General features: G+C 52.7%; 1 protein-coding gene across 1 annotated transcript; it reads left to right on the forward strand.

Annotated features, from left to right (window-relative positions):
* Window positions 1-111: 111 nt before the first annotated feature.
* Window positions 112-27,094, forward strand: HADHA (hydroxyacyl-CoA dehydrogenase trifunctional multienzyme complex subunit alpha). Its single transcript, XM_074820392.1, has 20 exons — window positions 112-228; window positions 4,469-4,510; window positions 4,599-4,669; window positions 6,157-6,290; window positions 7,504-7,642; window positions 8,302-8,421; window positions 8,507-8,609; window positions 12,254-12,376; window positions 13,038-13,156; window positions 13,977-14,033; window positions 17,636-17,745; window positions 18,047-18,181; window positions 18,801-18,972; window positions 19,669-19,755; window positions 21,552-21,692; window positions 23,422-23,490; window positions 23,863-24,058; window positions 24,557-24,671; window positions 25,402-25,547; window positions 26,599-27,094. Exons 1-20 carry the CDS (start codon window positions 141-143, stop codon window positions 26,742-26,744), a joined length of 2,313 nt encoding a protein of 770 aa, XP_074676493.1. The 5' UTR covers window positions 112-140; the 3' UTR covers window positions 26,745-27,094.
* The last annotated feature ends 224 nt before the right edge of the window (window positions 27,095-27,318 follow it).

Here is a 27,318-nt window from a genome sequence, read left to right on the forward strand (position 1 = left end):
AACGGAGGGAGGCGGGAGCCAGCGGCGACGGAGCGAACAGGCAGCGCCGCGGGCAGCCGCGGGAGGGGCGGGGCGGGCGCGGATGAAGCGGCCAAGGCCCCAGGCGGCGTCTCCCTCATTCGACCTCGCGCGCAGTAAAGATGGCGGCCGCGGTGCGCGCCATCGGCAGCTTGAGGCGCCTCACGGCCGCCGCCAAGTACAGCCCGTCCCGCCGCCCACCCCCCGCGGGTGAGCCGGAGCCTCCGGGGTTGCTTTCTGCGCCGGTGGGGGGGGGAACGGGCGCGGTGTCTCGGAGCGGGGGGTCCTGGCGTGAGCGTGTCCAGGGTGCTGTGCCCACGCGTGAGGGTGGCACTGGGGGGGGACACACACGCACACGGGGTGTCACTGAGGGGGGCACGCGTGAGGGTGGCACTGGGGGGGGGCGCTGTGAGGGGCAGCGGGCGCTGTGCCCACGCCTGAGGGTGTTGCTGGGGGTGGGCGGAGGGCGGCGTGTCCCGGAGGGGGTCGCCGGGCGGTGCGGCCTCGGGTGTCAGCGCGGGGGCTGTGGGGGCCGTGGCGGGGGGTGTTCCCGGTGTGCGTGTCCGCTGGGAGGGGAGGGGGCTGCCGCGGCGGAGGAGTCCCCGCGTGTGTGTGTCCCATGCGAGGGTGTTGTCCCCACGGCTTGTGTATCGCTTAAGGGGATCCCGGCACGTCCCTAACAACCCCCCCTCGATACTTCGGCCCTCCCAGGGCGGGGATCCGTGTCTCTGTGTCCTGGGTGGGCCACAGGGTGAGGAAGGGGCTGTGTGTGTCCCCCCACGGGGGACATGCTCCCACGCCAGTCCCTGACGCTAAGGCTGGCCTTTGTGTGCCTGATCCCTGTGTCCTTGATGGGTACATTTTGGGAATCTGTGTAGGGTTCTGGGGTGTCTCTGTGACCCTGCACTGGGGGGGACACACACCCTCCTCACTTGAGCTGATCCACAGGGAGAGAGTGTCCTTGTGTCCTTATGCATGTGTGCGTCCCCCTGTGTGTGTCCCTTTGGGGGGGCAGGATGTCCCCATGTCCTTGGTTGTCTGGATCCTGGGGCTGTCTTCCAGGCACTCAGGTGGGAAGGGGGTGTCCCTGCGTGGGTGGGGAGGACACCCCAGGCCTGTTAGCATCTCCAGGTGCCCCAGGATTTGTTTTTATTTTAGTATACAGGCATCTTGCCTTGTGATCTGCCCCTGCCCCAGGCAGGGCCTTGGCACTCTCCTGCCTCTGTGCATGCAGCGCTGGGTCGTGGTGCTTCGTTGCAGAGCTACCAAAGCAAGGAGTCACCACGTGCCCCTGGGAGGGCCGAAGTATCAATGTTGACCTGAAATCTGGCAGTATTTTGTTTAAATCTAACACCCGTCTTATGTGCGGTGTTGGAGCGCGTCTGTACGTGAGCAGGGTGCTGCGATCGACAGCGAGCAGACCCATGGTAACTCCAGTGAGCACTCAGGCTGTTGTTGGTTGGATTTCTTCTTATAACTGGCAAAATTCTTCATCGCAAACAGTCCTGGAGCTGCTGTGAGGACCGCTGTCACTGACAATAATTAATAACCTTGTTCTGCCATAACAAAGTGTTTGTTAAACTGGATGCAAACCTCGCCAGAGTGGGCGAAGCAGCCTGCAGAAGGCAGCAAGCAGGCATAAGACAGCGTGAGCTCCAGAGCGAGCTGTACCTGCTGAGCCACACGCCCTGGGCAGGTTCCCAGAGGGGACAGCAGAGCTCAGTTTGTCAGTAGTTTCCCAGCTCGCAGGTACAGGCTGAAAGCGTTGGGCGGTTGTTGTCCAGAGCTTCAGCTGATTCATGCTGCCGGATCTTGGCTTGGGCCAGGACTGCGAGCAGGCTTTTCTCCAGAACCGATGGATGCTGTTCCCACTTCAAGTGGCGTGGTGTGTCTGGGTGAGTGGAAGGGCGAGAAGGGGAAGTGCTGGACAGGGGAGCAGCCCAGGAAATAAAAGAGAAAGTGGGAAGAAACAGATCCCGGCTGGGGGTTTTCCGTTCTCTGCTGCATCCAAATTCTCAGCAAAGGCCTGACAGCAACTGTCTGAAGTGTTGGTTTCCCCGTCTCTAGACAATCTTTTAATTGGAGTGAGTGAAGTAGTGAAAAAGGAATCGATATTTGAAGCTTTTAATTCTAGAGTGAACGTTAGGGAAGTGGCGGAAGCGTACATCTGGCCTGCTGCTGCTTCCTTCAGCAGTTTGAAGGAGGATTTTTCTGGCTCCAGTCTTGGCAAGTTACCATCGTGCTGCTGAATGAATTGATGCCTAAAGCAGATGTGCTGTGACTGTGACTGAGTCAATGTGCTTCTAGTTTTAGACATGTTTTCTACAAGTATTCTGGGCTCAAAAATAAAATACTGTCAGGCTCAAGAAACCTCACTCAAATATGAAGCAGCTGTTACTCTAATGACAGCATCTTTCCCAAAACAGTTTATATTAAAATGTAGTGAGACTTGTTCAGTCGTGCCCTTGATGGTTTTTTTTTTCCTACTTCCTATCTTCTGTTTTGCTAGAACTGAAAGGCAAAATGGAATTCAAGGTTTAAGGTTTTCATGGAAGCAGTCTGTTTGGAAACTGATAGGAAGGAGGAAGGCATGTTAGACCACAGAAAAAGTTAATTAATCCATTCCCTTTTTATTTTTGACGGTGTGTGTTTCGCACACGATATAGTTTTTACTACGCTGCCAGTGCCTTGCTCCCAGTTAGAGAGATGTGCTGCTTACCTTCCCACATGCCAGCCTTAGCAGGCGCCTGACTGAGGGTGTAGAAGGAAAACATCATCACTTGCCTTGCAGCTGAGCTTTGTTTGGGCTGATTCTCCTTCCTGCTGTGCCATGTGCGGCGGTACAGGATTGAAGTGAGTGAATTCAGTAAGATAGTTCAGGCCTTGCCGCCTTTTTAAAGTAATGTGGCTTTTACTGAGTTAAAATACCGCCATTAAAAGTGCATCATAGTCTGCTGAGGAGCATCTGTCAGCAGAGAAACTGTTGTCAGACCACGCTCGGTTTTGTGGGAAATGAGTGTTGGTGCTTATTTTCAGGAATAGCTGACTTCAGTGCGCAACAAGTGTAGGGAAATATGGCAATCACAATCTGGGTATTCTCCCAGTCAAAAAATACCTTAAAGTAGCTTTGCAGTGGAAACCAGTTCACTCTTTGTTTATGAAATGGTGCTGTGGGCACATGACAGACACAGGGACACACAAACCTGTGTGCCAGGACAGACTGACACTGAATTTCCACCACACCGTGTGTCCCGGGCTCGGGGAATGGAGCGCAAAGGTCAGTCCCTGCTGCCAGCACCGGAGACAAAGTGGAAAGGGGGCCAAAGTGCAGCGGAGCTCCAGCCCTCAGCCCGGGTCACGGGGCTGTGGGGAGGGGGAAGCACCCCTCGGTGAGGTGTAGGCCGAGGTTTTAAGCTCGTACTGGGTTTTCTGCCTTCTTGCTGCCGGGAATGGGAATGTTTCATTCCTGAACATTTTGCTGGCGCTGAGCAGTAAACCTCCCCCAGCTAAGCAGCTGTGTTCCAGTTGGTAGATGTGCACATGATGCTTCAGAAGTAACACTTTTACTAGATTTCAGACATAAAGCAGCTTTGGCCAGGATTCAGCCTAGCTCTGCGTTAGAGGAGCCTCTCGGTCAAGATCAAGGTCGCTTGAATAGAACCGAGATTTGTTCTTGTGCTGAGAGATCATACAAGAGCAATTTCTCAGCAGAAAAAGGAGATTGGGGTTTACAAGTCAGAAAAGTGGCATTTCACTTGTGGACAGAACTAGTTCACACCGTGGTCTTGAGTTTTATGAGTGCTTTGAAACAAGACAAGTGTGTCTAGGTGCTTCCATTCGAACAAAATTCGAGTATTTTGTTGATAGATGGAGATGAGAATAAATATTTTGTGTGCTTTTTTTGTGGCTCACCAGGTGTATGCCCTGAGATCTGTGAAGCAATACTTGGGGTGGCACCTTTTGCTAGCACAAGAGTGTGTTTTTGCAGAAATATTCTGGGGTGATTGTGTTTGATTTGTGGAGAAGTTAACTCGCAGGCTTGAAACTCTCCCAAGTGCAGCGAGGTCTCTGGTTTAGCACATGCAGAAGCGTTGAACTCTGCGTGATGAGAGCAAAACACCCCCGTGTGCCACCTGCATTATCTCTTGTCAGCAATTTGGGAAGAAAGCTTTGATTTTTTTTTTTTTTTTTTTTTTTTTTTGCTCTCAGTTTGGCATTGCTGCTGTTGGAAGCCATGGTGTGGAATCTGTGCTGTGAAGGTCACTTCAAGTGTGGCATCTGCTGAACTCTGGTGGTGGCTCAGGTCAAGCCTAAGAGAAGGAGTTGGCTCATAGTCAGGATTTTCCAAAACGCTGTGCTCATCAGATGAGATGGGAGGATGCATTAATAAAGGAGAGTTAAGCTCAGGCTACTGAGAATTCCTTTAACATCTACAACATCTTTTCTTTAGGTTATGCCTGCCGTAACATCTCCACCTCCACCGCTCTTCAGAGTAAGTGTAAAGCTTTTCTGTGTGGGTTCATTTTCTTTCTTAAAATCCCCTGAGCACAAGCTGATGACACGTTTCTGTTTGTTTCCAGCTAGAACCCACGTTAGCTGTGATATCAAAGGAGATGTTGCCGTTGTACGCTTCAACACGCCAAATTCCAAGGTACTGTTTTAGCTGGCTGTGGTTAAGTGGAGTATCAGTGGCAGTGGCAAGAAAAGCAGCCGTACGGAGAAGACATCGAAAAGTCTAATTTAGGACTAAGAACTTCCCTAACCTGCGGCTTTTCATAGTTGCGAGCAAAGTAAAAATAGAAAAATGAGCATTTGGGCGTTTAATGAGACATCTGAAAATGGAAGAAAAGGATCTGGGGGTTCTAATTAACAAGCAGCTGAACAGGAGCCAGCAGTGTGCCCAGGTGGCCAAGAAAGCCAACGGCATCCTGGCTTGTGTTAGAAATAGTGTGGCCAGCAGAAGCAGGGAGGTGATAGTCCCCCTGTGCTCTGCACTGGTGAGGCCACACCTGGAGTGTTGTGTCCAGTTTTGGGCACCTCAATCCGAGAGAGATCTCGAGGGGCTGGAGCGAGTGCAGAGGAGGGCAACGAGGCTGGGGAAGGGCCTGGAGAATAAATCCTGTGAGGAGCGATGGAAGGAGCTGGGACTGTTCAGTGTGAGGAGGAGAAGGCTGAGGGGAGACCTCATCACTCTCTACAGCTCCCTGAAAGGACATTGTAGAGAGGTTGGTGCTGGTCTCTTCTCCCAGGGAATTAGTGACAGAACAAGAGGGAACGGCTTTAAACTGCAACAGGGGAGGTTCAGACTGGGCATGAGGAGAAAATGTTTCCCAGCAAGAGTGGTCAGAGAGTGGAATAGGCTGCCCAGGGAGGGGGTGGAGTCCCCATCCCTGGGTGTGTTTAAGGGTCGTTTGGATGAGCTGTGGGGGGATGTGGGGTAGGGGAGAACTTTGTAGAGTTGGGCTGAGGGTTGGACTCGATGATGCCAAGGGTCTTTTCCAACCTGAATGATTCTGGGATTCTGTGAATGCCTCGTGGGAATATTTTGTGTGTGCTAAGCTAACTTGTCTCTCTCACTGGCACAAAATACTGCTAAATTTTACTAAGTTCTTGGATTCAAGATAGTTAAGGAGAGTGCCCATTATATAGAAAAAAAACTGCTTAGAAATTCATAAAAATCTGTGTTTGAGGTCACAAACCCACTGTTGGTGAGGTTGAGGAATTTATTAATAACAGATTACTTGATGACCTGCTGCAGGGTTTCATCTTGGAGGATTTTTTTTTCTCACTGTATTATGACACAGGATGAACTAAATTTTATAGCAAATCTGGACTTCATTTGAGCGCCCCAAAAGTGTTAAAATTGCACCAAGCAGTGGTCGAGCTGTTGGGCAGATTCATGGATGGTCTAGTCCTGTTTTTTTTTTCCAGAAGGCAAATCTTGAAAGGCTGGAGAGCTGCTGCTCCTATTGGCTTGGAAAATCCGTTCAGACCTACTGTTGGCTTTGCCTTTTTGTTGTCAGTTTGTCTTCTGTGCTGGTTTTCTGATGATTGATGATTTGAGTCCAGGCCTAACCAGAGGTTAAACTCCCCTGTCTCCTGGGCTCCTGGTTTATGGTGCTTATTTGCTGCTTTCAGGTGAACACCCTATCCAAGCAACTGAGCTCAGAGTTTACTGACATCATGAATGAGATCTGGGCCAATGAAGCTGTCAAAAGTGCCGTCCTCATCTCTTCAAAGCCAGGCTCTTTCATTGCTGGAGCAGATCTCGAGTAAGTACAGGGGCTTAAGAAGTGACACAGCTAGAGTTTTCTCCAGCATCCGGGGCCAGCGGGCTGTGAAGTCTGAGCATTTTGTCCCTGACATCTCCCCAGGGGCGAGGCAGAGGCTGGGAATGAAATCCCTGCATGCAGGATGCCTGACTCGCTCAAATGAAGTCAGGAGCTTGACAAAGAGGAACGTGGCGAGTCGTTAAACCCCGTTTGGCTGGAACGCTTGGTCACTCCTTCCTGCGTGCTGGGGTGCAGCCAAGAAAACCCATCCTGGCTCCGGGATAAGCATTGTCCTTTGGTCTGGGACGCAGCAAGAGCAGATCATTTACATGCAGGACTTCATTTAAGCTGGGTTTGAGTGCCTGGCAGTCTGCCGCGTGGCCCCTTGATTAGGCAGGACTTGGCGCTCTGCCACGTGGAGCATCTGAGTGGCCTCCCAGGCAGTGGGTGACTTTTGCAGGGCGTGGAACGACCCGTGTGGGTGCTCTCACTGGGACCTGGAGCGCCACTGCCTCCTAGTCCCGACATCGGGCAGGACAGAGTAGTTGTTTAAAGACATTAAAAGCCAGAAAGCTCTGAGGAGAGAAGGTAAATTACAAACAGACCCTTCCAAACCTCATTACCTTTTTGACGGGCTTTATTCAGGGGCAGAGACTTGATGTGTGTTGTGGTGGGAAGGAGGCAGGAGCTAGAGCTGGCAAAAAGACCGGCTGTGTTTGAGAGGTCTCTGCTGGTCTCAACACTACGGGCCTCCTGATTTGGCCCTGCCTGGCAGACGCTGCCAGCCTCCCTGAGATTAATTGGCACAGGGAGTCTTTAATTGGCCGAGTGCAGCGTCAGAGCACTGGCCATCTGCTCCTCTAAAAACTGCTCCTGGGCTCTCCCCTCCACCCTTCCTGGCAAGTGCTTTGAGGCTTCCTATGACCCTTCCTGCTCTCCCCTAAAGGCTTTCAAAGCTCTGACACAAGGAAACTCTTTCACTGCCTGCAGGCACAGCCCAGTGTCAGCGTGCAGTGACTTAACCCACTGAATTTAGTAGTCTTCCCGTGTTGTCTGTTAATCTAAGACTGGGGGACTAAATAGCTCTTGCCTGCCTGTCACTCACTGGAGCTTTGTGGGGAAAAAAAGGAACAAACTCATTGAAGCGCTCTCATTTTACTGCTGTTTTCTCAGTGCTTTTCCAATTCTGATCAGCCTTTCTGCCTCGCTGCAGCATGATTGAAGCCTGCAAGACTTCACAGGAAGTGGCTCAGCTCTCTCAGGAAGGACAGAAGATGCTCGAAAAAATTGAGCAGTCTCCAAAGCCCGTAGTTGCTGCCATCAGTGGGTCCTGCCTGGGAGGAGGACTGGAGGTATTGAACGATTCTGGGGCTGACAAGCAGTTGATAACGCTGGTTCTCTAAACCATCCAGGCGATGCCTGCAGGGCTCCTTACTGGGAGAGGGATTTGAGACCTGACTGAGTTCATTACATCCATTCAGATGAGTTTGTGGCAAGTTAATGGCCTGGTTGTGCTTTAGGCTAATTTTTCTGCTTCTGTTGAAAGAGAGCTAATCCAGTACGAACCTGTGTGGGCCAGGCTAATATTTAGATGGGAGCATCGCAGGGAAAACTGCCTGTTACTGGCAGGCATAAATGCTGCTGGCAGAGTCTGGGCTGGAAATTGCTGCTTTTCAGATGAAGTGAGTCTCATATCCCAGCAACTTCTGTTCTTTAAAAGGTGGCTGTGAGAGGGATGAGTGTGGGGAACCTGGCAGGCCCCACCCTGGCCTGCGTACTCTGCTCCGTCGCTTCGGCTGGGTGCAGTATTTGCTTCCGTAATCTCCATCTAGGATTTTGTAAACTGAAAGACTCCAGTGCTCCCTGGAGCAAAGTTGTTCTGTTTTAGTGACAATCCTTTAGGAATGGAGTCTCTTCAGTTGCATACTGATTTCTCAAGCAGTCGCCCCTTCTTACAAGCACATGTGGTCTTTCACAGGGAAACCTTTAGTTTTCTCTTCCTTTTTTTAAGCTTGCCATTGCCTGCCACTACAGAATAGCAACAAAGGAGAAGAAAACAGTCTTGGCAACACCTGAAGTGTTACTGGGTCTCCTGCCAGGGGCAGGGGGTACTCAGAGGCTACCCAAGATGGTAAGTAAGAGGGAAAACTTCATGCGACAGCCCCTTCCGCTGCGTGGCGTGCTCCTGTTCTGAAAGCCCCTTTCTGCCTTTCCAGGTGGGACTTCCTGCTGCCTTTGATATAATGCTGACCGGAAGGAACATCCGTGCTGACAGAGCGAAGAAAATGGGTCTGGTTGACCAGCTGGTGGATCCACTAGGTCAGACATGATGCCTCTCAGATCTGCTGCCTGTCAGTTAACCTCTCCACCCTGCTGAAATGGGGGGAGAAGCCATTGATGCAGTCTAGAAGGGGCAAAGCACGGGGGCTGTGAAGTCCTTACCACGCTCTGCAGCGCAGTCTCCATCCCCACCTCAAAAGCATGTGCACGGGGACCTTGAAACGTCTGGCTCCTGCTAAAGTGCAGTGAGTAGGGAAAGGTTAGCGCAGAGGGCGGCCCGCTGGCTCTTGCATCAGTTAATTACACAGATAAGAACCTGCATTCCTCATTTATCATGTCAGAGGCAGAGATTGCAACCCATAATGAAAGGAGAATAGATGACCGATGTCTACATTTATGCAGCCTGCAGATGTTAATCTCTGTGACAAGATCTTGAGAAGAAGCCAACCCCATGGCCTAGGTGCTCTGAATTGCCAACTGACTTTCAGCTGGATGGAGAAATTCCTTGCAAACTGCATATTTCCAAGTGCTGAGTGGGCTAGTGAATAATTTCTTGCTTCTGCTGTTCCTTCACTAGGGTGGCTTTCTTGGAAGGTGACTAAAGGAGGGGCAAACCCTCCACAGCCTCCTTGGAAAGGTCTGAGCACCCTGAGCTTGGTTTCCTCAGGCAGAGCACGGCCTGGTGGCCCTTAGCTCCTGAATTTGAAGAAAATAAACAAAAAGAAAAGGTGCTGCCTACCCTGAGAAATGCAGGGGAAGGCCCTGTGTCCGTTCTGTCTCACGTGACGGTGTTCAGCTGGATGAGGTGTCCTTAGCTGTAACTTTTCTTACAAAAGAGATCAGTGGTACCCAGTCCTGAGGTGAAATCGGCTGAGTAAACTTTACTTGTTTAAATGTGAATCGCCTTTTAAGACCCAGCAAATGTGGCTTTTTATACCAACGATTACACTGGTTTGCTTAAAGGGAACCTGAACGTCCTGGAGAGCTGTTTGGAATCCTAGCTCAGACCAGATAAGCACAAAAACCAAATTACATGCACACATTAGAGGCATTCCATTCAGGCAGATAGCGGCCGTGCCAGCCAGTTCTGCTGAGTAGTTTCATTTTCATTCTCAACAGCTGGGGGAAAGCAGCTTTAACTGGGGAGATGCTTGAACTGGTTGTAGAAAGCTTTGAAGGAGAGAGATGGCATGAATAAGGAGGCAATTTCATGGGGTGCAATCAGTTCTCCTTCACTCAGGAGTTCTACAGAATTCTCTCCATCTATTTACTGCAGAGCCCAGATCTAAGTGACAGGCCAAGAGGGAATGGCCTCAAGCTGCGCCAGGGCAGGGTCAGACTGGCTCTTAGGAAGGATTTCTTTGCAGAAGGGGTTGTTGGGCGTTGGAATGGGCTGCCCAGGGCAGGGGGGGAGTCCCCATCCCTGGAGGGGTTGAAGAGTCGGGTTGACCCAGCGCTGAGGGATCTGGTGGAGTTGGGAACGGTCAGTGTGAGGTTCATGGTTGGACTGGAGGAGCTTCAAGGGCTTTTCTAACCGAGATGATTCTGGGATTCTGTGACATCAGGTCACTAAAGCTGAAGGTCTCAGACACGTTGCTTTGAAATAGCAGGAAGAGAATTTGGAAGCTGGTACGGTTTGAGCTCAGAAATCCCAAATGCTCTCAAATTTCCAACAAATTCTTTCAAATCCCCTGGGCACTGCTGAAATGTAGATCATGCAGCAGTTCTGGGTTAAGTTTTCTGAGCTGCCTGTAAAATGAAATATGGTGTTTTGTTTGGACCGTTTTCCTCTAGAATGGCTCTGACATACTGCCAGAGCATGAGTGAGACTTCCTAACAGCGAGCTTCATGATCTGGTCCAAACGTACGTGTGCTTTTATTTGCTGCTTGCTGAGAGCCTCCAGCAAGCAGCAGCATTTGGGATCTGTGAGTAGACGCTCTCAAGTCTTTATGAGGTGAAACTTTAAAGTTGAAGAACCTCAGCTTTTGGTGGAGGGCGAGAGTAGTGGGAGGTGAAAGAGGAAGGGGTTTCTGTTCTGGTTTTGTTCTTCAGCTGCCATCTGTGTCAGGGAGTAGTTGTCTGCTGTGGCTCTTTCTTCGCTCTGAGAACTCTGTGCAGCATCTGGGTGTGGTTGGAGCAGTTTACAGGGAAGGTTAACGAGGTTTTCCAGCTGTGGGGATTCTGAGTTGTAACCTCATCAGGTTTGTTCTGCTAGTTTGGAGGCAGCCCAAGGCTCCTTACAGTGGCCCTGTGCAGAATGGAATCGCTGGGCATTGCTCTGTCATTAATGACTCACTGTATTTGCCTCCAGCAACTTTACACCACCGCCCTGTACTCTATCGTCCCGTACTGATGATACAAGTCCTGTGCTTGGAAATTGTGCAACCCACCCTCAAAGAGATTGCTAAAACTCGTTTTGTGGTGGCTTGCTTCATTATTTGTGGGCCAGCTGTAAGTTAGCGCAGAGGATGATGGCACCCGGAGCCTGGCTGGGCGTTACTGCCAGGGGCACTAGCTAAAGCCAGGGAGAGAGTTCCTGCACCTGAGATCAAATGTTGAGCTTTCATCGGACATCAGCTCCACTACAGGTAATTTTCAGGGACACAGCACTTTGTATGTTTAGTAGCAACAGTGTTGGCACATCTCAGTTGTGTAGATTATGGTGCCCTGTGGGAAAGAAGAGGTGCCACTAGAGGGAGGGGAGGCAGAACACTGAAGTTCTGTTGAGATACAGATTTTTATTGGGTTTTTTTTTTTTCAGTTATGCAAAGTAAAAGGTTGAGGGATAAAGGGCACAACTTGCAACAAGAGATGGTCAGGCACTGAGATGGGGTCCAGAGAGGTGATGGGAGCCTCTGTCCTTGGAGGTATTCAGAGACTGGCAGAACATGCTTTATAAAGGAGACTTAAGAGCGGCCTTAAAGTACTTAAGTACTTCCAGTACTTAGAGGGGATACAGGAAAGCTGGGGAGGGACTCTTTATCAAGAGGGTAGGACGAGGGGTAACAGTTTTAAACTGAAAGAGGGGAGATTTAGATGAGATCTAAGGAAGAAGTTCTTCCCTGTGAGGGGGGTGAGGCCCTGGCACAGGTTGCCCAGAGAAGCTGTGGCTGCCCCCTCCCTGGAAGGGTTCAAGGCCAGGTTGGGCGGGGCTTTGGGCAACCTGGGCTAGTGGAAGGTGGCCCTGCCCGGGGCAGGGGGGCGGAACTAGATGATCTTTAAGATCCTGTTCCACCCAACCCATTCTGTGACCATTCTATGTCCCTGAGCAACTCAGTCTAATTCCAGAGCTGGATTTAACTTTGAACTTGACCTTGCTTTGAGCAGTGGGTCAGACTGGATGGCCTCCCATGTCCCCTTCCAACCAAAGCTCTTCCGTGGCTCTGAAAGTAGCATTGATGTTTGTGGCGTACTGCTGCTTGCTGCCGGTGGGAGCTGGCGTTTTGGCATTTCTGTGTAATGCCGTGGCTATTAAATGCCTGGGGGCTTTCATATAGTTGCCTGTCGCACCGTTCCGTCATTGTTCATAATCAAGAAAAGTCAAACGTGGAGGGGGGGGGGGGGGAATGAAGTGGTAGCAATTCAAAGGAACTTCAAGTTGCTGTCTCATCCTTGCTCCTCCGCATCATCATCCCCCAGTGATAATTTCTGCTGCATTGCCACACATTTTTTTTATTCACAGGGCCAGGTGTGAAGAGTCCAGAAGCACGGACGATTGAGTACTTGGAGGAGGTGGCCATTGACTTTGCCAGAGGACTCGCCAACAGGACTGTGTCTGCCAAAAGATCGAAAGGACTAATGCAGAGTAAGTGTGGGCAGCGTGGTCAAATCCCCAAGGACTGTAGGGAGTATTATCCAGCTCTGCTTCTCAGGGCTGTGTTCATGCTCCTACTTAATTCCATTTCCAAAGCAAAGTTATTTCATGTTGTAATTCCCTCTTGAACTGGGTGGGTTGGTAGAGAAAACATTTCTCTGTGGATCTGCTGTTCAGGTGGTGTTGCCAGAGCTGCAGGAGGTGGCTGCTGGAGTGTACTAGAAGGGAGCCAGGCCTTGGGGCCAGAGCAGCTCCTACCTCCGGAGGACTACATGTCCTCAGTCTTAGTAGCAAATTCTGTACGAAGCTCGTGTAATCAAGCAGGAAGAGGCACGTGGGTGTGCTCTGCGCTCATCCTCTTCCACAGAGCCCTTAGAGCCCAGAAACGACGACATCTCTGTGCGAGTTCTGCTCCCCGGAGTTCAGCCTGTCACCAGTTGCGTTAGGAGGATCCTTTAACCCTAAATGAGACTTGTCTGTGGAAGGAGCCGTAGAAACCCTTCTGAGCAGACCGTGCTACTTGCGTCTGCGTTTCAGGTGCATGTTTCTGTTGCAGATATGCGACGCCTGCTCGTTAACTTTCAGGTTAATCGCTGAAAGGCTGATGGTGCCTGTCACGCTGCGCTGAGACGTGTTTTGTCCCATCTTGCAGAGTTAACAGACTACGCTATGGCTATTCCGTTTGTGAGGCAGCAAGTCTACAAGACGGTGGAGAACAAAGTTCGGAAGCAAACCAAAGGACTCTACCCTGCTCCGCTAAAGATCATTGAGGTAACTCCCAAAAAACTACAGTGGATCTCTGGGATAATACAGCAGCAGACAGAAGGAAGGTGGTTCCTTGCGCTGAGCCTGGCCATACAGCCCAATCTTCCCAGGAGATCAGTCCTGATGAGCGCTGGCTCTGGTGTGTCGAGCAAGCCCGGTAACATTCAGAATAACTCCCAGAATATGATCACCAGTTTTTGTGGTACTGGTACCAGTAAGGGGAAGAGCAAGAATGCCAGCCAGGGAAAGGCTTAGCTGCAATGCCTTGCCCACGAAGCTTTCAGCTGCAGTTTTTCCAGGTTTCCTATACAGTTTTTAGAGTTGGGTTGAACCTGTTTGAAGCCAGGAGGATATAAATTGCTGGTTTTGGAGAACTAACCGCACAATACTTTAAAAGTTAGTCCCCTGAGTTATACAGGCATTGTATTACTTACAGCCACTGTCCATGGTTGAATCCTTATTTTAAAGTGACTTTTCATGAAGTTATTGTCAAGACCTCTCCAAAACCTGTGAATGCCCCCCTCTGACTCCGAGAGCAGTGGCATTACAGGAGCACAGTCCTACTGAAAACAATTCCTGAAACAGCAAGGTATGTGTTAAAAATCAACCTGATGGAGAACTCCTTGCCATCGTAGCTGTTCTGTGCTAGGAGGACAGGGTGATTGGTAGCTCTGCTCTGAATGAGAGCCTGAAGTGTGCCTTGAATGTTGGGGAGGGGTCACTTGTGAAAACAGGAGGTGCAGCTAAACAAGGAGTCTCGTTAACGCGGAGATGTTGGCAGACGTGATGTAACAGTGACGTATCTTTATTGTTCTTCTTTGACTAGACTGTAAAGGCTGGTCTTGATCAGGGGCATGACGCTGGATACCTCGCTGAATCTCAGGTAAGGAGATTAGATCCCTGGTAGTGAGCAGTAAATTCTGTAAAAGGTGGGGGGGATTTGTGTTTAACCACACACAAAGGATAGTATTTGTCACAGGCTGCTCAAAATGGTGTCTTGCTCCCTGCCCCTTCTGGCAGTGAGGCTGTGAAAAAGGTCTCCCTTAAACAACAGGACTGTGTCAAGGTTCTTCACCTGTGAAAACACTTTGTGCCTTTTCTCCTTCCCATCTGTGTTATCTTCTTGAGTGGGAAATAACCAGACGGAGTTCACCGATCCAGGTTTCACGTAAGAGGACTTTGATGTCTCTGTGTCTGAGCGCTGTTTGTTTTTTCTGATTGTCACACGGGACAGAGAACCTCGAGGTGTGGGTATAGTGCTGTCAGTCTCATCAGTGTTTCCAGGCAATTTGGTGCAAGCAAATAATTTCTTCAAAGAATTAACTTGCATTTTTACCTTTGTTCTGTTTACTCTGTCACCTTGTTTCACCAGTATCTTTGTTCAGGGTGTTGATTCTCAATTTACTCTTTTTTTGCTGTTTGTCCTGTTTTCTAGTCCAGGTACTTTGCACTGGTCCTTTTTCACCCATTGATAATTTGGGTACTTGGGAAAATTTGGTGGGTGTTTTTCAGTAGTGGTTTCTCACCCAGAACAGGACTTCTCTCTCCTTATCCCTTAGTCTAACTTGCCTATTTAGTAGCCACTCCAGTCAGCATACTGGCTAGTACTGGCCACTCAGGGGTACCTCAACATACTGGAGAACTGGGCAGACAGGAACCCCCCGAAGTTCAGCAAAGGGGAGTGCCAAGTGCTGCCCCTGGGGAGGAATAACCCTGTGCACTGGTCCAGGCTGGGGCCAGCTGTCTGGAGTTTGCCCCGTGGAGGGCCACGAGGCTAATGAAAGGCCTGGAGCGTGTGGCACACTGGGAGAGGCTGGAGACCTGGGCCTGGAGAAGGGCTCGGGGGGATCTTACCAAGGTGTGCAAATACCTGGTGGGAAGCGGTAAAGAATCCCAGAATCATCTCGGTTGGAAAAGCCCTTGAAGCTCCTCCAGTCCAACCATGAACCTCACCCTGACCGTTCCCAACTCCACCAGATCCCTCAGCGCTGGGTCAACCCGACTCTTCAACCCCTCCAGGGATGGGGACTCCCCCCCTGCCCTGGGCAGCCCATTCCAACGCCCAACAACCCCTTCTGCAAAGAAATCCTTCCTAAGAGCCAGTCTGACCCTGCCCTGGCGCAGCTTGAGGCCATTCCCTCTTGTCCTGCCGCTGGTTCCTTGGCTCAAGAGACTCATCCCCCCTCTCTGCACCCTCCTTTCAGGCAGTTGCAGAGGGCCAGGAGGTCTCCCCTCAGCCTCCTCTTCTCCACACTAAACCCCCCCAGTTCCCTCAGCCGCTCCCCATCAGACCTGTGCTCCAGACCCTGCACCAGCTCCGTTGCCCTTCTCTGGACACGCTCGAGTCATTCAATGGCCTTTTTGGAGTGAGGGGCCCAAAACTGAGCACAGTCATTGCGGTGCGAAGACCATCTCCACAGGTGTCTTCCAACCTCAACTATTGGGTGGTTCTGTGATTCTGTGAAACCAGCCTCTTTCATTCTTCCTTTCCCTTCAGTTCTTTAGTTTCCTGGCACATGAGTTTAGTGCCAACACCAACTGTTAAGGGTAGTCAAGTCTTGCATTTTAAGGTGTGGGAGACTTCAGCTCTCGTTCTTCTCGCTGCTTTTCCCTTTGTAGGTCCACGTAGGCTGAGCAGATACTGCAGAGGTGTAGGACACAAACACACACACACGCATGTGTTCACAGAGTACACACACAGCTGGCCGCACAGCCAGCGCGGTCACTTTCCTGGTGACACCCACAGGAACACAAACTGGTGATTGATGCTGTTCCTGCTGTTGGCTGACCAGGATGGAAGTTCACATGCAGCAATAAGTGCACGTGTGCACGCACACGCCCCCACGCACCCTTTAGTAACTGGCTGTAGATGTTTCATCTGTCATTAGTTGGCCACGGGGCCCAGTCCGACCAGCTCCTGGCACATGGATCTCGCGTCCTAAGTGCCACCCAGTCCTGCTTGAGGTTTGCTAGTGACACACTCGGGGAAAATAGGAACAGAGTTTAAAATGGAGGCGGGACGGGCTGGGGCGGGCAGGCCCACGGCTTGAGCAGGCAGGCGTCCTCGCCAGCAGCTTGCTTGTGCATGACACTTATTCCCCACACACAGAGTCTTTGTCTTCCCGTGCTCATTCAACCTCAGCCATCTTGACTCTGCCTTAATAAACAACCTACCCCTAACGAGTTTTTCCTCACTGATCCCAGTTTTGCTACATCTGTACTCAAATTTGTTATTTCTGATACTGAAGAGGTAGTTCTGTGCGCAGCGTCCCTGCTGTGGTCGCCTGGGCACTGCTGGCTCTGCAAGGCTTCCCAGAAGACCCACAACACTCCCATCTGATTATCTCTGCTTTTGGGTCATCTCTCACATCACTGCCCCTTAACCGCCGGTGAAATCCATCCGTCCCCTGCTGTACTTTCTCTGACTTTCCCCAGCTCCTCGCGGTGCTCTGTCACATCCCACAATCTTTCCGGCCACACTTAGTAGCTCCTTTTGTTCGCTCTGGTGACGAGCTCCTGGTCTGAGATGTAGCTCTTTGCCAGCTACCTTCACAGTGACCTCCTGGGTATACCCCCTCCGTTCTGCTTATGCATTCCACCCACGTTTGGTCTGGTGCTGAATAAAAGGCTTGGGATACTCTGTTCCTTACAGAAAAGAATGAATGTTTTTTTTTCCTGAGAATAGCAGCAGGATGGAGATCTTCCCAGAACCCTCTAAAGAATAATCAGTGTCAGTGTCATGTTTAATGCCTCCCTCTTTCCCCTAGGGTAGGAGACTTGCAGATTCTCTTCCAGGCTTTGTGTTTCTGATATTTTAAGGAGCCTCTAACTCACAGGACAGCGGTGAAGGAAGATCCAGCCTGCTCTAAACTACATTGCATTGGTGGCTTTCCTTAGCTGCCTTGGCTCAGACATCAGCTTTCTGTCGCCTTATGCTGTCTTTTGTCTTCCTGACTACTTTCCTGTTTCATGCTGAGTGCTGAGAGGTTACGCAGGCCTTAGATTTTGTTGCCTGTCCTCCGAAAATAGTATCAGGCTACTGCTGTCAGTGAGCATTGGCCTGTTTAAAGATTTTTCTTAAATTCTGAGGGCAGGGCCTTTTCACCTGGAAGCCCCTGGGGCAATGGGCTCAGCTAGTGCAGGATGCACGCAGGGGAAAAAGGGTCCCATGTCAGTGAAATACAGCCCTGCTGTAAAGCCCCTTTCAGATGCTTTAAAATACATTTTTTGGGGAAAGAACATGGAATTAAGCAGTTTCCTCGTGTTTTCTGACAGCCCGTATGGGAGGCAGCGGTGCAGAGTGGGCTGTGCTTAGCACAGGAGGCGCCTCTGGGCAGAGGGTACACGTGCCCTGTCTGTTCTTCCTTTTCTAACCAGGTTACTGCTCTCTGCAGTTACACGGGGGGCTATGGGCTTTGACACGTGCTGGAGGTGAGACAGCTGCTAAATGCCAAAGTCTCTGCTTCCCTCTTCCCTTTCTTCCAGAACTTTGGCCAGCTCGCAGTGACGAAGGAGTCCAAGGCGCTGCTTGGACTTTACCGCGGGCAGGTGTACTGCAAGAAGAACAAGTTTGGAACACCTCAGCAAGAGGTCAAGTAAGTGCAAGGGTGGGATGCCTGAAGGAGCAGTTGGAGGCCCTCTCCTAAAAGCCTCTTGGGACCGAGTGGCCGAGTCCCAGAAAACAGTGGAGCAGAGCAGAAAGATTTCCAGGCTCCAGAAGGTTCATCCTTTGCAGTCTGGAGGTTTCACCCACAAGTGAAATCTTCTTGCTAAAGAACTCCAAATTGCTGCTTCTCATTAAGAATAGTGCCTGGGTGAACAGGAGCTGTGCGAGTCTGACAGCAGCAATGGAAATTCAGCTATTTCCAGCTTTGAAATATGTCCTCTTCTGCACAGGACTCTGGCTGTGTTGGGAGCGGGGCTCATGGGAGCTGGGATCGCCCAGGTTTCGGTGGACAAGGGACTGAAGACCATTCTGAAGGACACGGCGCAGCAAGGCTTGGACAGAGGCCAGCAGCAGGTCTTCAAGGGGTACGTCAGTTAAAAGGAGTTCACTCGGGATGGGATGGGGCTGCCTTTAGTTAAAACACTGCTCTGCTTTCAAGCAGCTGGGAACCCCTGACACCTCTGTTTCTTTGGGGTCTTCTACCAATTGATGTGACAGAAATGCTCTTTTGAGGTTGCCCTGTGCAGTGTGTGGGGATATTGCTACGAAATAGGCCTGGTGTATTCAGCCTTAACTCCTTCGGTAGGTCGATGACCTAACAGATGATTGCTTTAGCTTTTAGATTTAGCAGTAGCTTACAGAGCTAAGGGGCAGGGAGTAATCCTGGCTGCCTAAAGGCCACGTCAGGGCAGGCATCGGGTCAGACTTCGGAAAGTTTCTTTCCCCTGTCCTCCTGGCTCAGTAGTAACAGAGCTCAGCCGTGCGTCGCCAGGAACGTCAGCGATTGCCCTTCAGCCTAACACAGCAGCTGAGTTGTGTGAGCATGGCTCTCCCTTTTCCAGATGGAAGGAGGGGCTGGGATTGGAGGTTCCTTGGGTCCCAGCTCTGGGAGGGAGGCAGGGAGCGATGCCCTTGGTGTTGGGGTGCACCTCAGCAGCCTGGGCAGGCCTGCCCGGGCGCCGTGACAGAGCTGTCCTTCCCTAGGCTGAACAGCAAGGTGAAGAAGAAGAGTCTGACGTCGTTTGAGAGGGACTCCATTCTCAGCAACCTGACGGGCCAGCTGGACTACAAGGGCTTTGAGAAGGCAGACATGGTGATCGAGGCTGTGTTCGAGGACATTAACATCAAGCACAAAGTGCTGAAGGAAGTGGAAGCCGTGAGTATCCCTTCGGAGCAGCTCGTGCTACATGTGGCCCCGGTACGGCGCAGGCTCGGGGTGTCCTACCCCACTGGGTTTGTCACGTCCCCTTTGTGCTGCAATTTGGTGCTTGGTGCAAGTTATTTCTGTCAGCACATGAAGGGCAGCTTTCTGCTCACTGAGGATATTCACTTCTCAGTAAGGAGTCAATAGTTCTTAGCTGAACAGGGCAGTTCTGACATTCCCTGACTCCTGGGAGCCACTCCAAAAAAACTGTCATTTCTCTGAGCGCACTGATATGACAGTAACATCCTTTGGCGTCTCTACAACTTAATCCTTTATCTCCAGCTCGCTGCCACTGCCCTTTTCTGTTCAAGAGCATCCTTGGGGAAGTAGAAATAGAAAGGAGCTGTTCTGTGCACCTTTACGAAGTCCCTCCCGCGGCGTCTAACGTGGTTGCAGTGGCCTGGCAGCAACGCGGGGGCTCTGAGACTAATATTGCAGACCTGGGGAGAGCTCGGGCCAAGTCAGATCTGTCTGACTTGGGCTGCTGCTTCAGAATTAGTTCCTAACGTGTCTGCCCTGACAGAGGAGGGTTTGCTTTGTCAGCGCTACCAGGTGCTGGTCCTGTTCTCTCAGGGCTCTGCACATCACGCTCTGGGTCTGACTCTGGAGCCTCTGCGTTTACACCATCTCTTCCACCCTCTGCCACAGGTGATCCCTGCTCACTGTGTCTTCGCCAGTAACACGTCTGCCCTCCCCATCAGCCAAATTGCTGCCGTTAGCAAGAGGCCGGAGAAGGTGAGTGCCTGGCACTATGTGCCTGTTAGTGTTCTGCTCTGCACCAAGCTGCCTGTTTATGGCAAAAACTGGCCGTAGGTGAGTGCTGGGATCTTCTGCTTCCTCCTCGGAATGCAAAACTGCTCGTTCTCCGCCCCCAGTGTGGGCTTGGAACAAAGAGCTTGTGGTGCTGGGACAGGCAGGAAGGGGCTGAAGGCGACCTCACCCCCAGCGTGACGCTGGCGAGGTGCGGTGGGGGGGTGAGCGCGCTTCAGGAAACATTAGTGCACGTGTGGGCAGAGAAGCTGTGGAAGGGCTCAAGTGGAGAGAATTCCAGCCAAGAAGACTTCAGTCATTTTGATAAACTGACTAGGGGCGTAGGAGTGACTTGCCACAGTGGGAAAATGCCTTCTCGGGGAGAAGGCACTGACCTCACGGCAAAAAGGGCAGAAAAGTTGGGGGCTGGAAGCTAAACTCGCAGGTGGTGAAACGTGAAGCCTTAGTCAGCCGTGGGATTGGCTCCTGAAGGGGTGATGGGATTTTCTGTGTGGCTCCAAATGATCCTTGTGAACAGGACACAGAGTGCAGCGTAGGTTGTGGCAGAGGTTTGGAGCAGAGGCCTCCTCCATCCCCTGAGGCTGGCAGAGCTGGCACGGGCCCTGCCGGAGACCCGTGGCCTTCGGGGAGCGGCAGCGGGAGGCCAGACGGCCTGAAGTGGTGCGAGGGGGCTGCGTGAGCAGGCGGAGCCACCTCCCCAGGGCTAAGCCTCACCCTAGGGTGGCCTTGGTAGAAAAAGGGGGAAACACTTCCCCCTCGTTTGAGGACTCTACTTGGCCTACCTGAGGCTGCAGAAAATGCAGGGAGGAACGAGCAGTTCCCCTGTGAGATAATCCCATCTCCCCCTCTGACAGGTGGGATGGGAAGGCAGTAACAGCTCGGGCAGAGAGAGGGGGAAGCTCTAGACCTCAGTTGGAAACTGTTACACAAATGCAGAAGCAAAGGCACCCTCGGCTGGTTCCCTAAACTCCTACAAGGGTCTCAAGCCTGCCCAGGGCAGAGCGTTGCCTCTGCTGCTTGTCTTCCTGCAGAAGTTCTGGGGACATCTGCAGAGTTGGGCTAAATGATCATTGTAGGACCCTTCCAGCTGAATTATTCTCAAGTCCCCAGAGTAACGATGTGTGTCCTGGCTGTTGGAGGTTCCTGTGACCTTCGTGAGCCTCTTCCTGGTTTGCTGTCAGACCTGAGTTGCATCTGAAATGCAAACTGAGTCTTATTTGTTCAGACTTGCAAATAACACCCTCTTGCTGCCTAAATTGCCAGTGTAATGGCTCTTTATGCGCAAACTAATAGGAAATGGGTTAACTAATTAGTGTATTTTCTATGATTAGTTTTGCAGTCTGCAGCTCTCCTGCAAGATGCCTCTAACTTACACAGATCTCAGTGCCAAGTGTAGCTTCCAGCAGGCAGGAAGGTGACATGCTGATTACATGATTGTGTTAAGAAAGAGAGGCACACAGCCGGATCGTCTCCCCTTAGATGCTGTTCCCAGAGGAAGGCTGCGCTTACCTCTCTAATGAGCTTCTGGAAACATGCTGCCTTGTCCTTAGATTCCCTTCATCACGAAAAAAGAAAAAAACAAAACCCCGAAACAAAACATTCACAAGCAGAACACAGGGACTGTGCTCAACACCTGTGACTGCTGTGCCACTCTCAAAGTCCAGGAGAAGCACCGCCGGAGCGGGTGGCTGCTCTGCCAGCTCAGATGGTACATGCAGAGCCAAAGTCTAGCTTAACCCTGAGCTTTTTCTTCCGCCTAGGTGATTGGGATGCACTACTTCTCCCCTGTTGACAGAATGCAGCTGCTGGAAATCATCACCACAGACAAAACATCCCAGGACACGGCTGCTTCCGCTGTCGCTGTTGGCCTCAAACAGGGCAAGATTGTCATCGTGGTAAAGGTGAGGGAACGCTGCACAAAACACAGGCTGGGATTATAAACAAAAGGGCAGGTTTGTGCGCTGAGAGGAGGCTGAAACGTGGCTGTGAGTACACTGGAATTAGCTACTGCCATGAGAGGTAAAAATGGAGGTTAGAAGGGGGTGAGAAGTGATCCCTCGGGTGTCCTTTGGAGCGGCCATGGAAGACCACGAGGCGCAGGGGTGGTCTGAGGAGCTGGCAGTGCTGCTCCACAGCTGCCAGGAGGCTGGGGGCATCTGAGAGGGAGTAGAGCCTGGGCGGGACTCTCACACCTCTTCTCCCTGGCTGCAAGGACAGAGGGTCAATGAGCAGTGACCTTCCTCTTTCTGGATTTAAACTGGGGGGTGCGGGGGGCAGAAATACAGATGCAAGTGTAGTGGAAGAGCTGTACCAAGAAAACAGAGAAGACTGAGCACAGCGAGGCAGGAGTTTAGAACAAACCACTGTGCTCTGTCAGAGGAGGCAGCAGAGCCTCCAAAAAGGCACACGGGCTTTGGATGGGGGGTTAGGCTGGTGCTGCTGTTGAACACACACCCTCCAAACACAGCTGGTCTCGTGCTCCACGGTTGGAAGCACCAGAGATGCTGTTTGAGCTGCATGGGAGGTTCAGCCGGTTGGCTCAGGGCAGTTCGAGTATATTTTTTGGGGTTGGTCTTTTCACCGATGTGTGAGGCTGCCAGCGACACTGAGCAGGTCTCTCCTGTGGTGCTGGGAACACTGGCTTCTCAAAAAGTGCTCTGGGCATCTCTAAAAGCCAGTGGAGATAGTGCTGCTTCTCTAACCTTCATCCCCACATCACTGAATGGCAGTTTGCAGCTAATCTGTTGCTTCCTGATTTTGTGAGTGCTGTCAGAGTTAAAACAACCAGTTGATGCTTGTTTCACTTGTGCTGAGCACCCTTTCCCTGGTCAGCCCGTTGGGCTTGGGGAAGCAAGAGGGGTTCTACAGCCTGCTTGGGACCTCTGGGCACTATTTCAAATAAAAACACTCTGCTGGGGATTTCCAGGGGGTAAATTCATGGAAGTCTTCAAACACTGCTGAGCCCCACAGGAAAAAAAAGTATTCTAGCAGTCGATAGACTGGCCCCTCACTCCAAAAAGGCCATTGAATGACTCGAGCGTGTCCAGAGAAGGGCAACGGAGCTGGTGCAGGGTCTGGAGCACAGGTCTGATGGGGAGCGGCTGAGGGAACTGGGGGGGTTTAGTCTGGAGAAGAGGAGGCTGAGGGGAGACCTCCTGGCCCTCTGCAACTCCCTGAAAGGAGGGTGCAGAGAGGGGGGATGAGTCTCTTGAGCCAAGGAACCAGCGGCAGGACAAGAGGGAATGGCCTCAAGCTGCGCCAGGGCAGGGTCAGACTGGCTCTTAGGAAGGATTTCTTTGCAGAAGGGGTTGTTGGGCGTTGGAATGGGCTGCCCAGGGCAGGGGGGGAGTCCCCATCCCTGGAGGGGTTGAAGAGTCGGGTTGACCCAGCGCTGAGGGATCTGGTGGAGTTGGGAACGGTCAGGGTGAGGTTCATGGTTGGACTGGAGGATCTTCAAGGTCTTTTTTCCAACCGAGATGGTTCTGTGATTACGTAGTGTTGCAGTTTGTGTCTGCCCTCTGTGTCAGCACCCGAACTGCAGCCGGGGCGGTGAAAGGCCCTTGCTGCTGAGCGGGGCAGTGTTCCAGCTGTTTGTACTCACCTACTTCCTGCTGCTCCACTCTTCCCTAGGACGGGCCTGGCTTCTACACCACGCGGTGCCTGGGCCCAATGCTGGCAGAAGTGGTCCGAGTTCTCCAGGTGTGTATCCCGTTGACTACCAAATAGTCGTGTACACTCGGCTTCTCTGCGCCCCGGCTCAGGCTGAGCCCAGCCCTGGCCGAGAAGGGAGGTGGGGAACCAACCCCGGTGCTCATGGTTGTCCCAACATCTCCTGGCTGAGCTGGGGAGACCTGGCACAGGGAGGGATGAGGCTCTTTCCTCCCCACACAGCACCGGGGGGGAGTCAGGAGTGGTGCAGGCACCGTTCTGCCACTCCTGTCCGTAACCAAAGGTCTAAGGGGGCTGGTGACGGCCCTGTGGCCCCGGATGAGCGAGAACTTTCTGCCCCCGCACTGGTTTTCCGGGCCTCTCAACCCAGAGATACCACTGCTTCCCCTTCTTTTCCTGCAGGAGGGCACTGACCCCAAGAAAATAGATGCCATCTCAACGGCCTTTGGCTTCCCTGTGGGTGCTGCCACGCTGATCGACGAGGTGGGTGTGGATGTGGCCACACACGTGGCCGAGGACCTCGGCAAGGCCTTTGGCGAGCGTTTTGGAGGAGGCAGCATCGAGCTGTTCAAGCTCATGGTTGAAAAAGGTTTCTTAGGTGAGACACTGGGCTGCCCTAATCCACCCCGTTTCCCCTTTGCTCAAGGAAAAGCACTGCCAGCCATCAGCCGCTCCTGCCGCGGGTGAGGGCAGTTGGAGAACAGCTCTGCAGCAGGTCGGGGATCCCTGGGTTGACCTTGGGCTGTGGCCAGACCTTCCCATGCAGAAATGGCAGCAGCAGGCAGAGATTCTGCCTGAAGCAAAGGCAGCCAAGATCTCCTGAACTCCCTGTGGCCCCTCTGTGAAACCTCCCCAGGTGCTCCGGGAATTGAGGAGCAAATGGCTGGAAGGAAATGTGCTCAAGTGAAACAAGCCCTGAGCTGAGCTTTAGAAGCTCAGACTGAGGAAAAATGATGTCTGTGCCCTTGTGGTAGGAGCTGTGTCCCAGCTCTCACCCTGGTGCTAAAGCAGGAGAAGGAGAAAATCAGAAGCGAAGGCATCACAAGTGAACGGGTCGTGCCGCAGGGTGTGACTTGTCTCCTTTCGTCCCTGGCAGGTCGCAAGGCAGGGAAAGGCTTTTACGTTTACCAGGAGGGGGTGAAGAACAGGAGCGTGAATTCTGGCACGGATGAGATCTTGGCACGTTTCAAACTGCCAGCCAAGCCTGAAGTGTAAGTAGCTGCCTCGCGGGCTGGCTCTCACCCCTGCCCAGCTCCCTCTGCCACGGGGCAGTGCTGGAGGACAGTGCTGAGCACAAGAGTCACTCCAGGCAGCATTTGGCTGTTCCCAGCCGTGGTGGGGGGCAGGTTACAGAATCCCAGAATCATCTGGGTTGGAAAAGCCCTTGAAGCTCCTCCAGTCCAACCATGAACCTCACCCTGACCATTCCCAACTCCACCAGATCCCTCAGCGCTGGGTCAACCCGACTCTACAACCCCTCCAGGGATGGGGACTCCCCCCCTGCCCTGGGCAGCCCATTCCAACACCCAGCAGCCCCTTCTGCAAAGAAATCCTTCCTAAGAGCCAGTCTAAATGTCCCTGGAGAGCCTGTGTGAGCGGGAGCAGGGCACCCTCGAATTTATCAGCGTTTCTTGGGCACCTTTGCAGAACAATTCCCTGTGGGGGGGCTTGCCGGGGCAGGCGGCTTGGTGCAGGCCCTGCTGTGTGACCCCCTTGGCTGCAGAGCTGGCACTGAAACGTCTCCTGGAGCGGTTATCGAGCCTTTGCCGTTCTTACATGCCTGCTCCAGGACACGTCGCAGAACTTGGTCCTTAGCCTCACGCGGAGAGGGACAGACTAAGTGAGAAATCATTCTTCCCCTGGCCTGGCTCTGTCCGCAGTCTGTGCCGGCTTCACGTGCTCCTCCATCCTGCGCAGCCCTTACAGACTCTTTCCTTGCAGCTGCACTGACGAGGACATCCAGATGCGCTTGGTGACGAGGTTTGTGAACGAGGCGGCCATGTGCCTGCAGGAAGGGATCCTCAGCAGCCCCGTGGAGGGGGATATTGGTGCTGTGTTCGGCTTGGGCTTCCCGCCGTGCCTGGGAGGTAAGAGGTTAGGCTGGGCTTTGGGCTGGGCTGCACAGCTTGGCTCAAAAGGATCGGACTGAGCTTGACTAGTGGGATCCAGCCCCCAGAGGCGAGTCAGCTGTTAAGGCCAGGTTTAAGCTGCTGTCTGACAAGCCTGAGCATCCATCTCCCCCCCACTTAGAGCCGGAGACGGTGAGGTTGCTCCAGCGTTCCCACTCCCCCCAGGGAGGTGGCAGCAAGCCCGAGAGCTGCTGGGAGACATTTCCACCAGCACCCTGGGGAGTCCCTCGGGTGTTTTGCAGAGCTGTAGCTGGTGAGGCTCAAGGGACTCAACCCATGTGCTGTGTGTTCAGGTTTGAACAAGAAGACAGAGCCGTGCTGGCTCCAGCCTCATCAGCACTTCCCCCGAGAACTTCAAAGAGCTTTTACCACGCCTGATAATCGTGGGGGTGTAGGTGGGATGGACTTGCAAAAGCCCCTACAATTTTAAGAAATCCCTGGCTTGCTTTTGTGCAGCTGTATGGTGCTCGGTGAAAAACGAGGTTCTGGTTTTTCTCTCACCTGTGGCCACTGCTACTTGCTGGCAGCACTTTGGGGAAACCCAGTTTTGTGCTGCACAGAGAGAAATGGAGCTCAGGGACACACTGCTGTGTCCAGCCCCGCGCAGATAAGCTGAGCTGATAACCTCAGCCGCAGGGCACGGTGCTTTTCAGGCCGAGGTACTAGCCAAGAGCATGGGCAAAGCTCTCCTGGACTCTTGGCAACCTGACTGGGTGGCCGTGGACAAACCCTGAGCTGAGGTTCAGGTCACAGCTGCGGGATAACAGCAGGCTCTTGGGCAGGAGGTGGTGCCTCCAGGCAAGCTCAGACTAAGGCAGCAGTCCCGCTTATCTGTGCCCCAGCTTGCCCCCAGCAGACAGGCGGGGAGCAGGGCCCTGCGTTGCCCGGCTGAGAGACGGGGGGTTCTCCCCTGGAGAAGGACAGATAAGCCAAATCCCTGCTCTCACCCTTCCAGGCACCTTGTGCCTCTCCCTCCCTTGTCACCCAGCTGTCCCTTTGTCCCCGGCAGGTCCCTTTAGGTACGTGGACTCGTACGGAGCCAAGCAGCTGGTGGACAAGCTGCGGAAGTACGAGGCCGTCTACGGCAGCCAGTTCACCCCCTGCCAGCTGCTGCTGGACTACGCCAACAACCCCAGCAAGAAATTCCACCAGTGACCGTGGCCCGATGCCCCCTGCAACACGCTGACAGCTCGAGCCGGGGCCACCAGCTCTCCTGCTCTCTAGGTTAATCTGCAAAGCACCCGGGGGCAGGCAGGGAGGGGAAGGAGGGTGGCAGCAGGTTGCCTCATGGCTTGTAGTCATTTCAAGTGCCTTACCAGCTCCTGGGCCTTGGGCACGTCCGTCCCATGCCAGCGTGGGCCTGGTGGCTCCTCGCTGGAAGAGAGAATTTCTTCTGCGTTCATGCTGCGACCTCCAGAGCTCCTGCCCTGGCAGGCACCGTCCAGCACGCAGCTGGCCCTCGACCACCAACCAAAAAAGAAAAAAATAAATCCCCATCTCCTGGGTTTGGACTCTGTGCCTGCTTCTCCTGCCCTCTCACTGCGGTGGCAGCGAGGAAGGGAGCTGTTAAAGAGGTCAGACAATCCTCTGGGCTTTCTTGCAGCCTAAGAGACCCCCCCCCCCGAGGGGCCGCTGGGAGTTGCTGGAGGTTGGGGAGAGGCAGGAGCTGGCGGCACAAAACCCGGCTCTGTCACCTCTGCCCTCCATCAGGGTCTGCGCGGAGCCTCTG

This window comes from Strix aluco, chromosome 3 (genome assembly GCF_031877795.1).
Source record: "Strix aluco isolate bStrAlu1 chromosome 3, bStrAlu1.hap1, whole genome shotgun sequence".
Taxonomy (NCBI): Eukaryota; Metazoa; Chordata; class Aves; order Strigiformes; family Strigidae; genus Strix; species Strix aluco.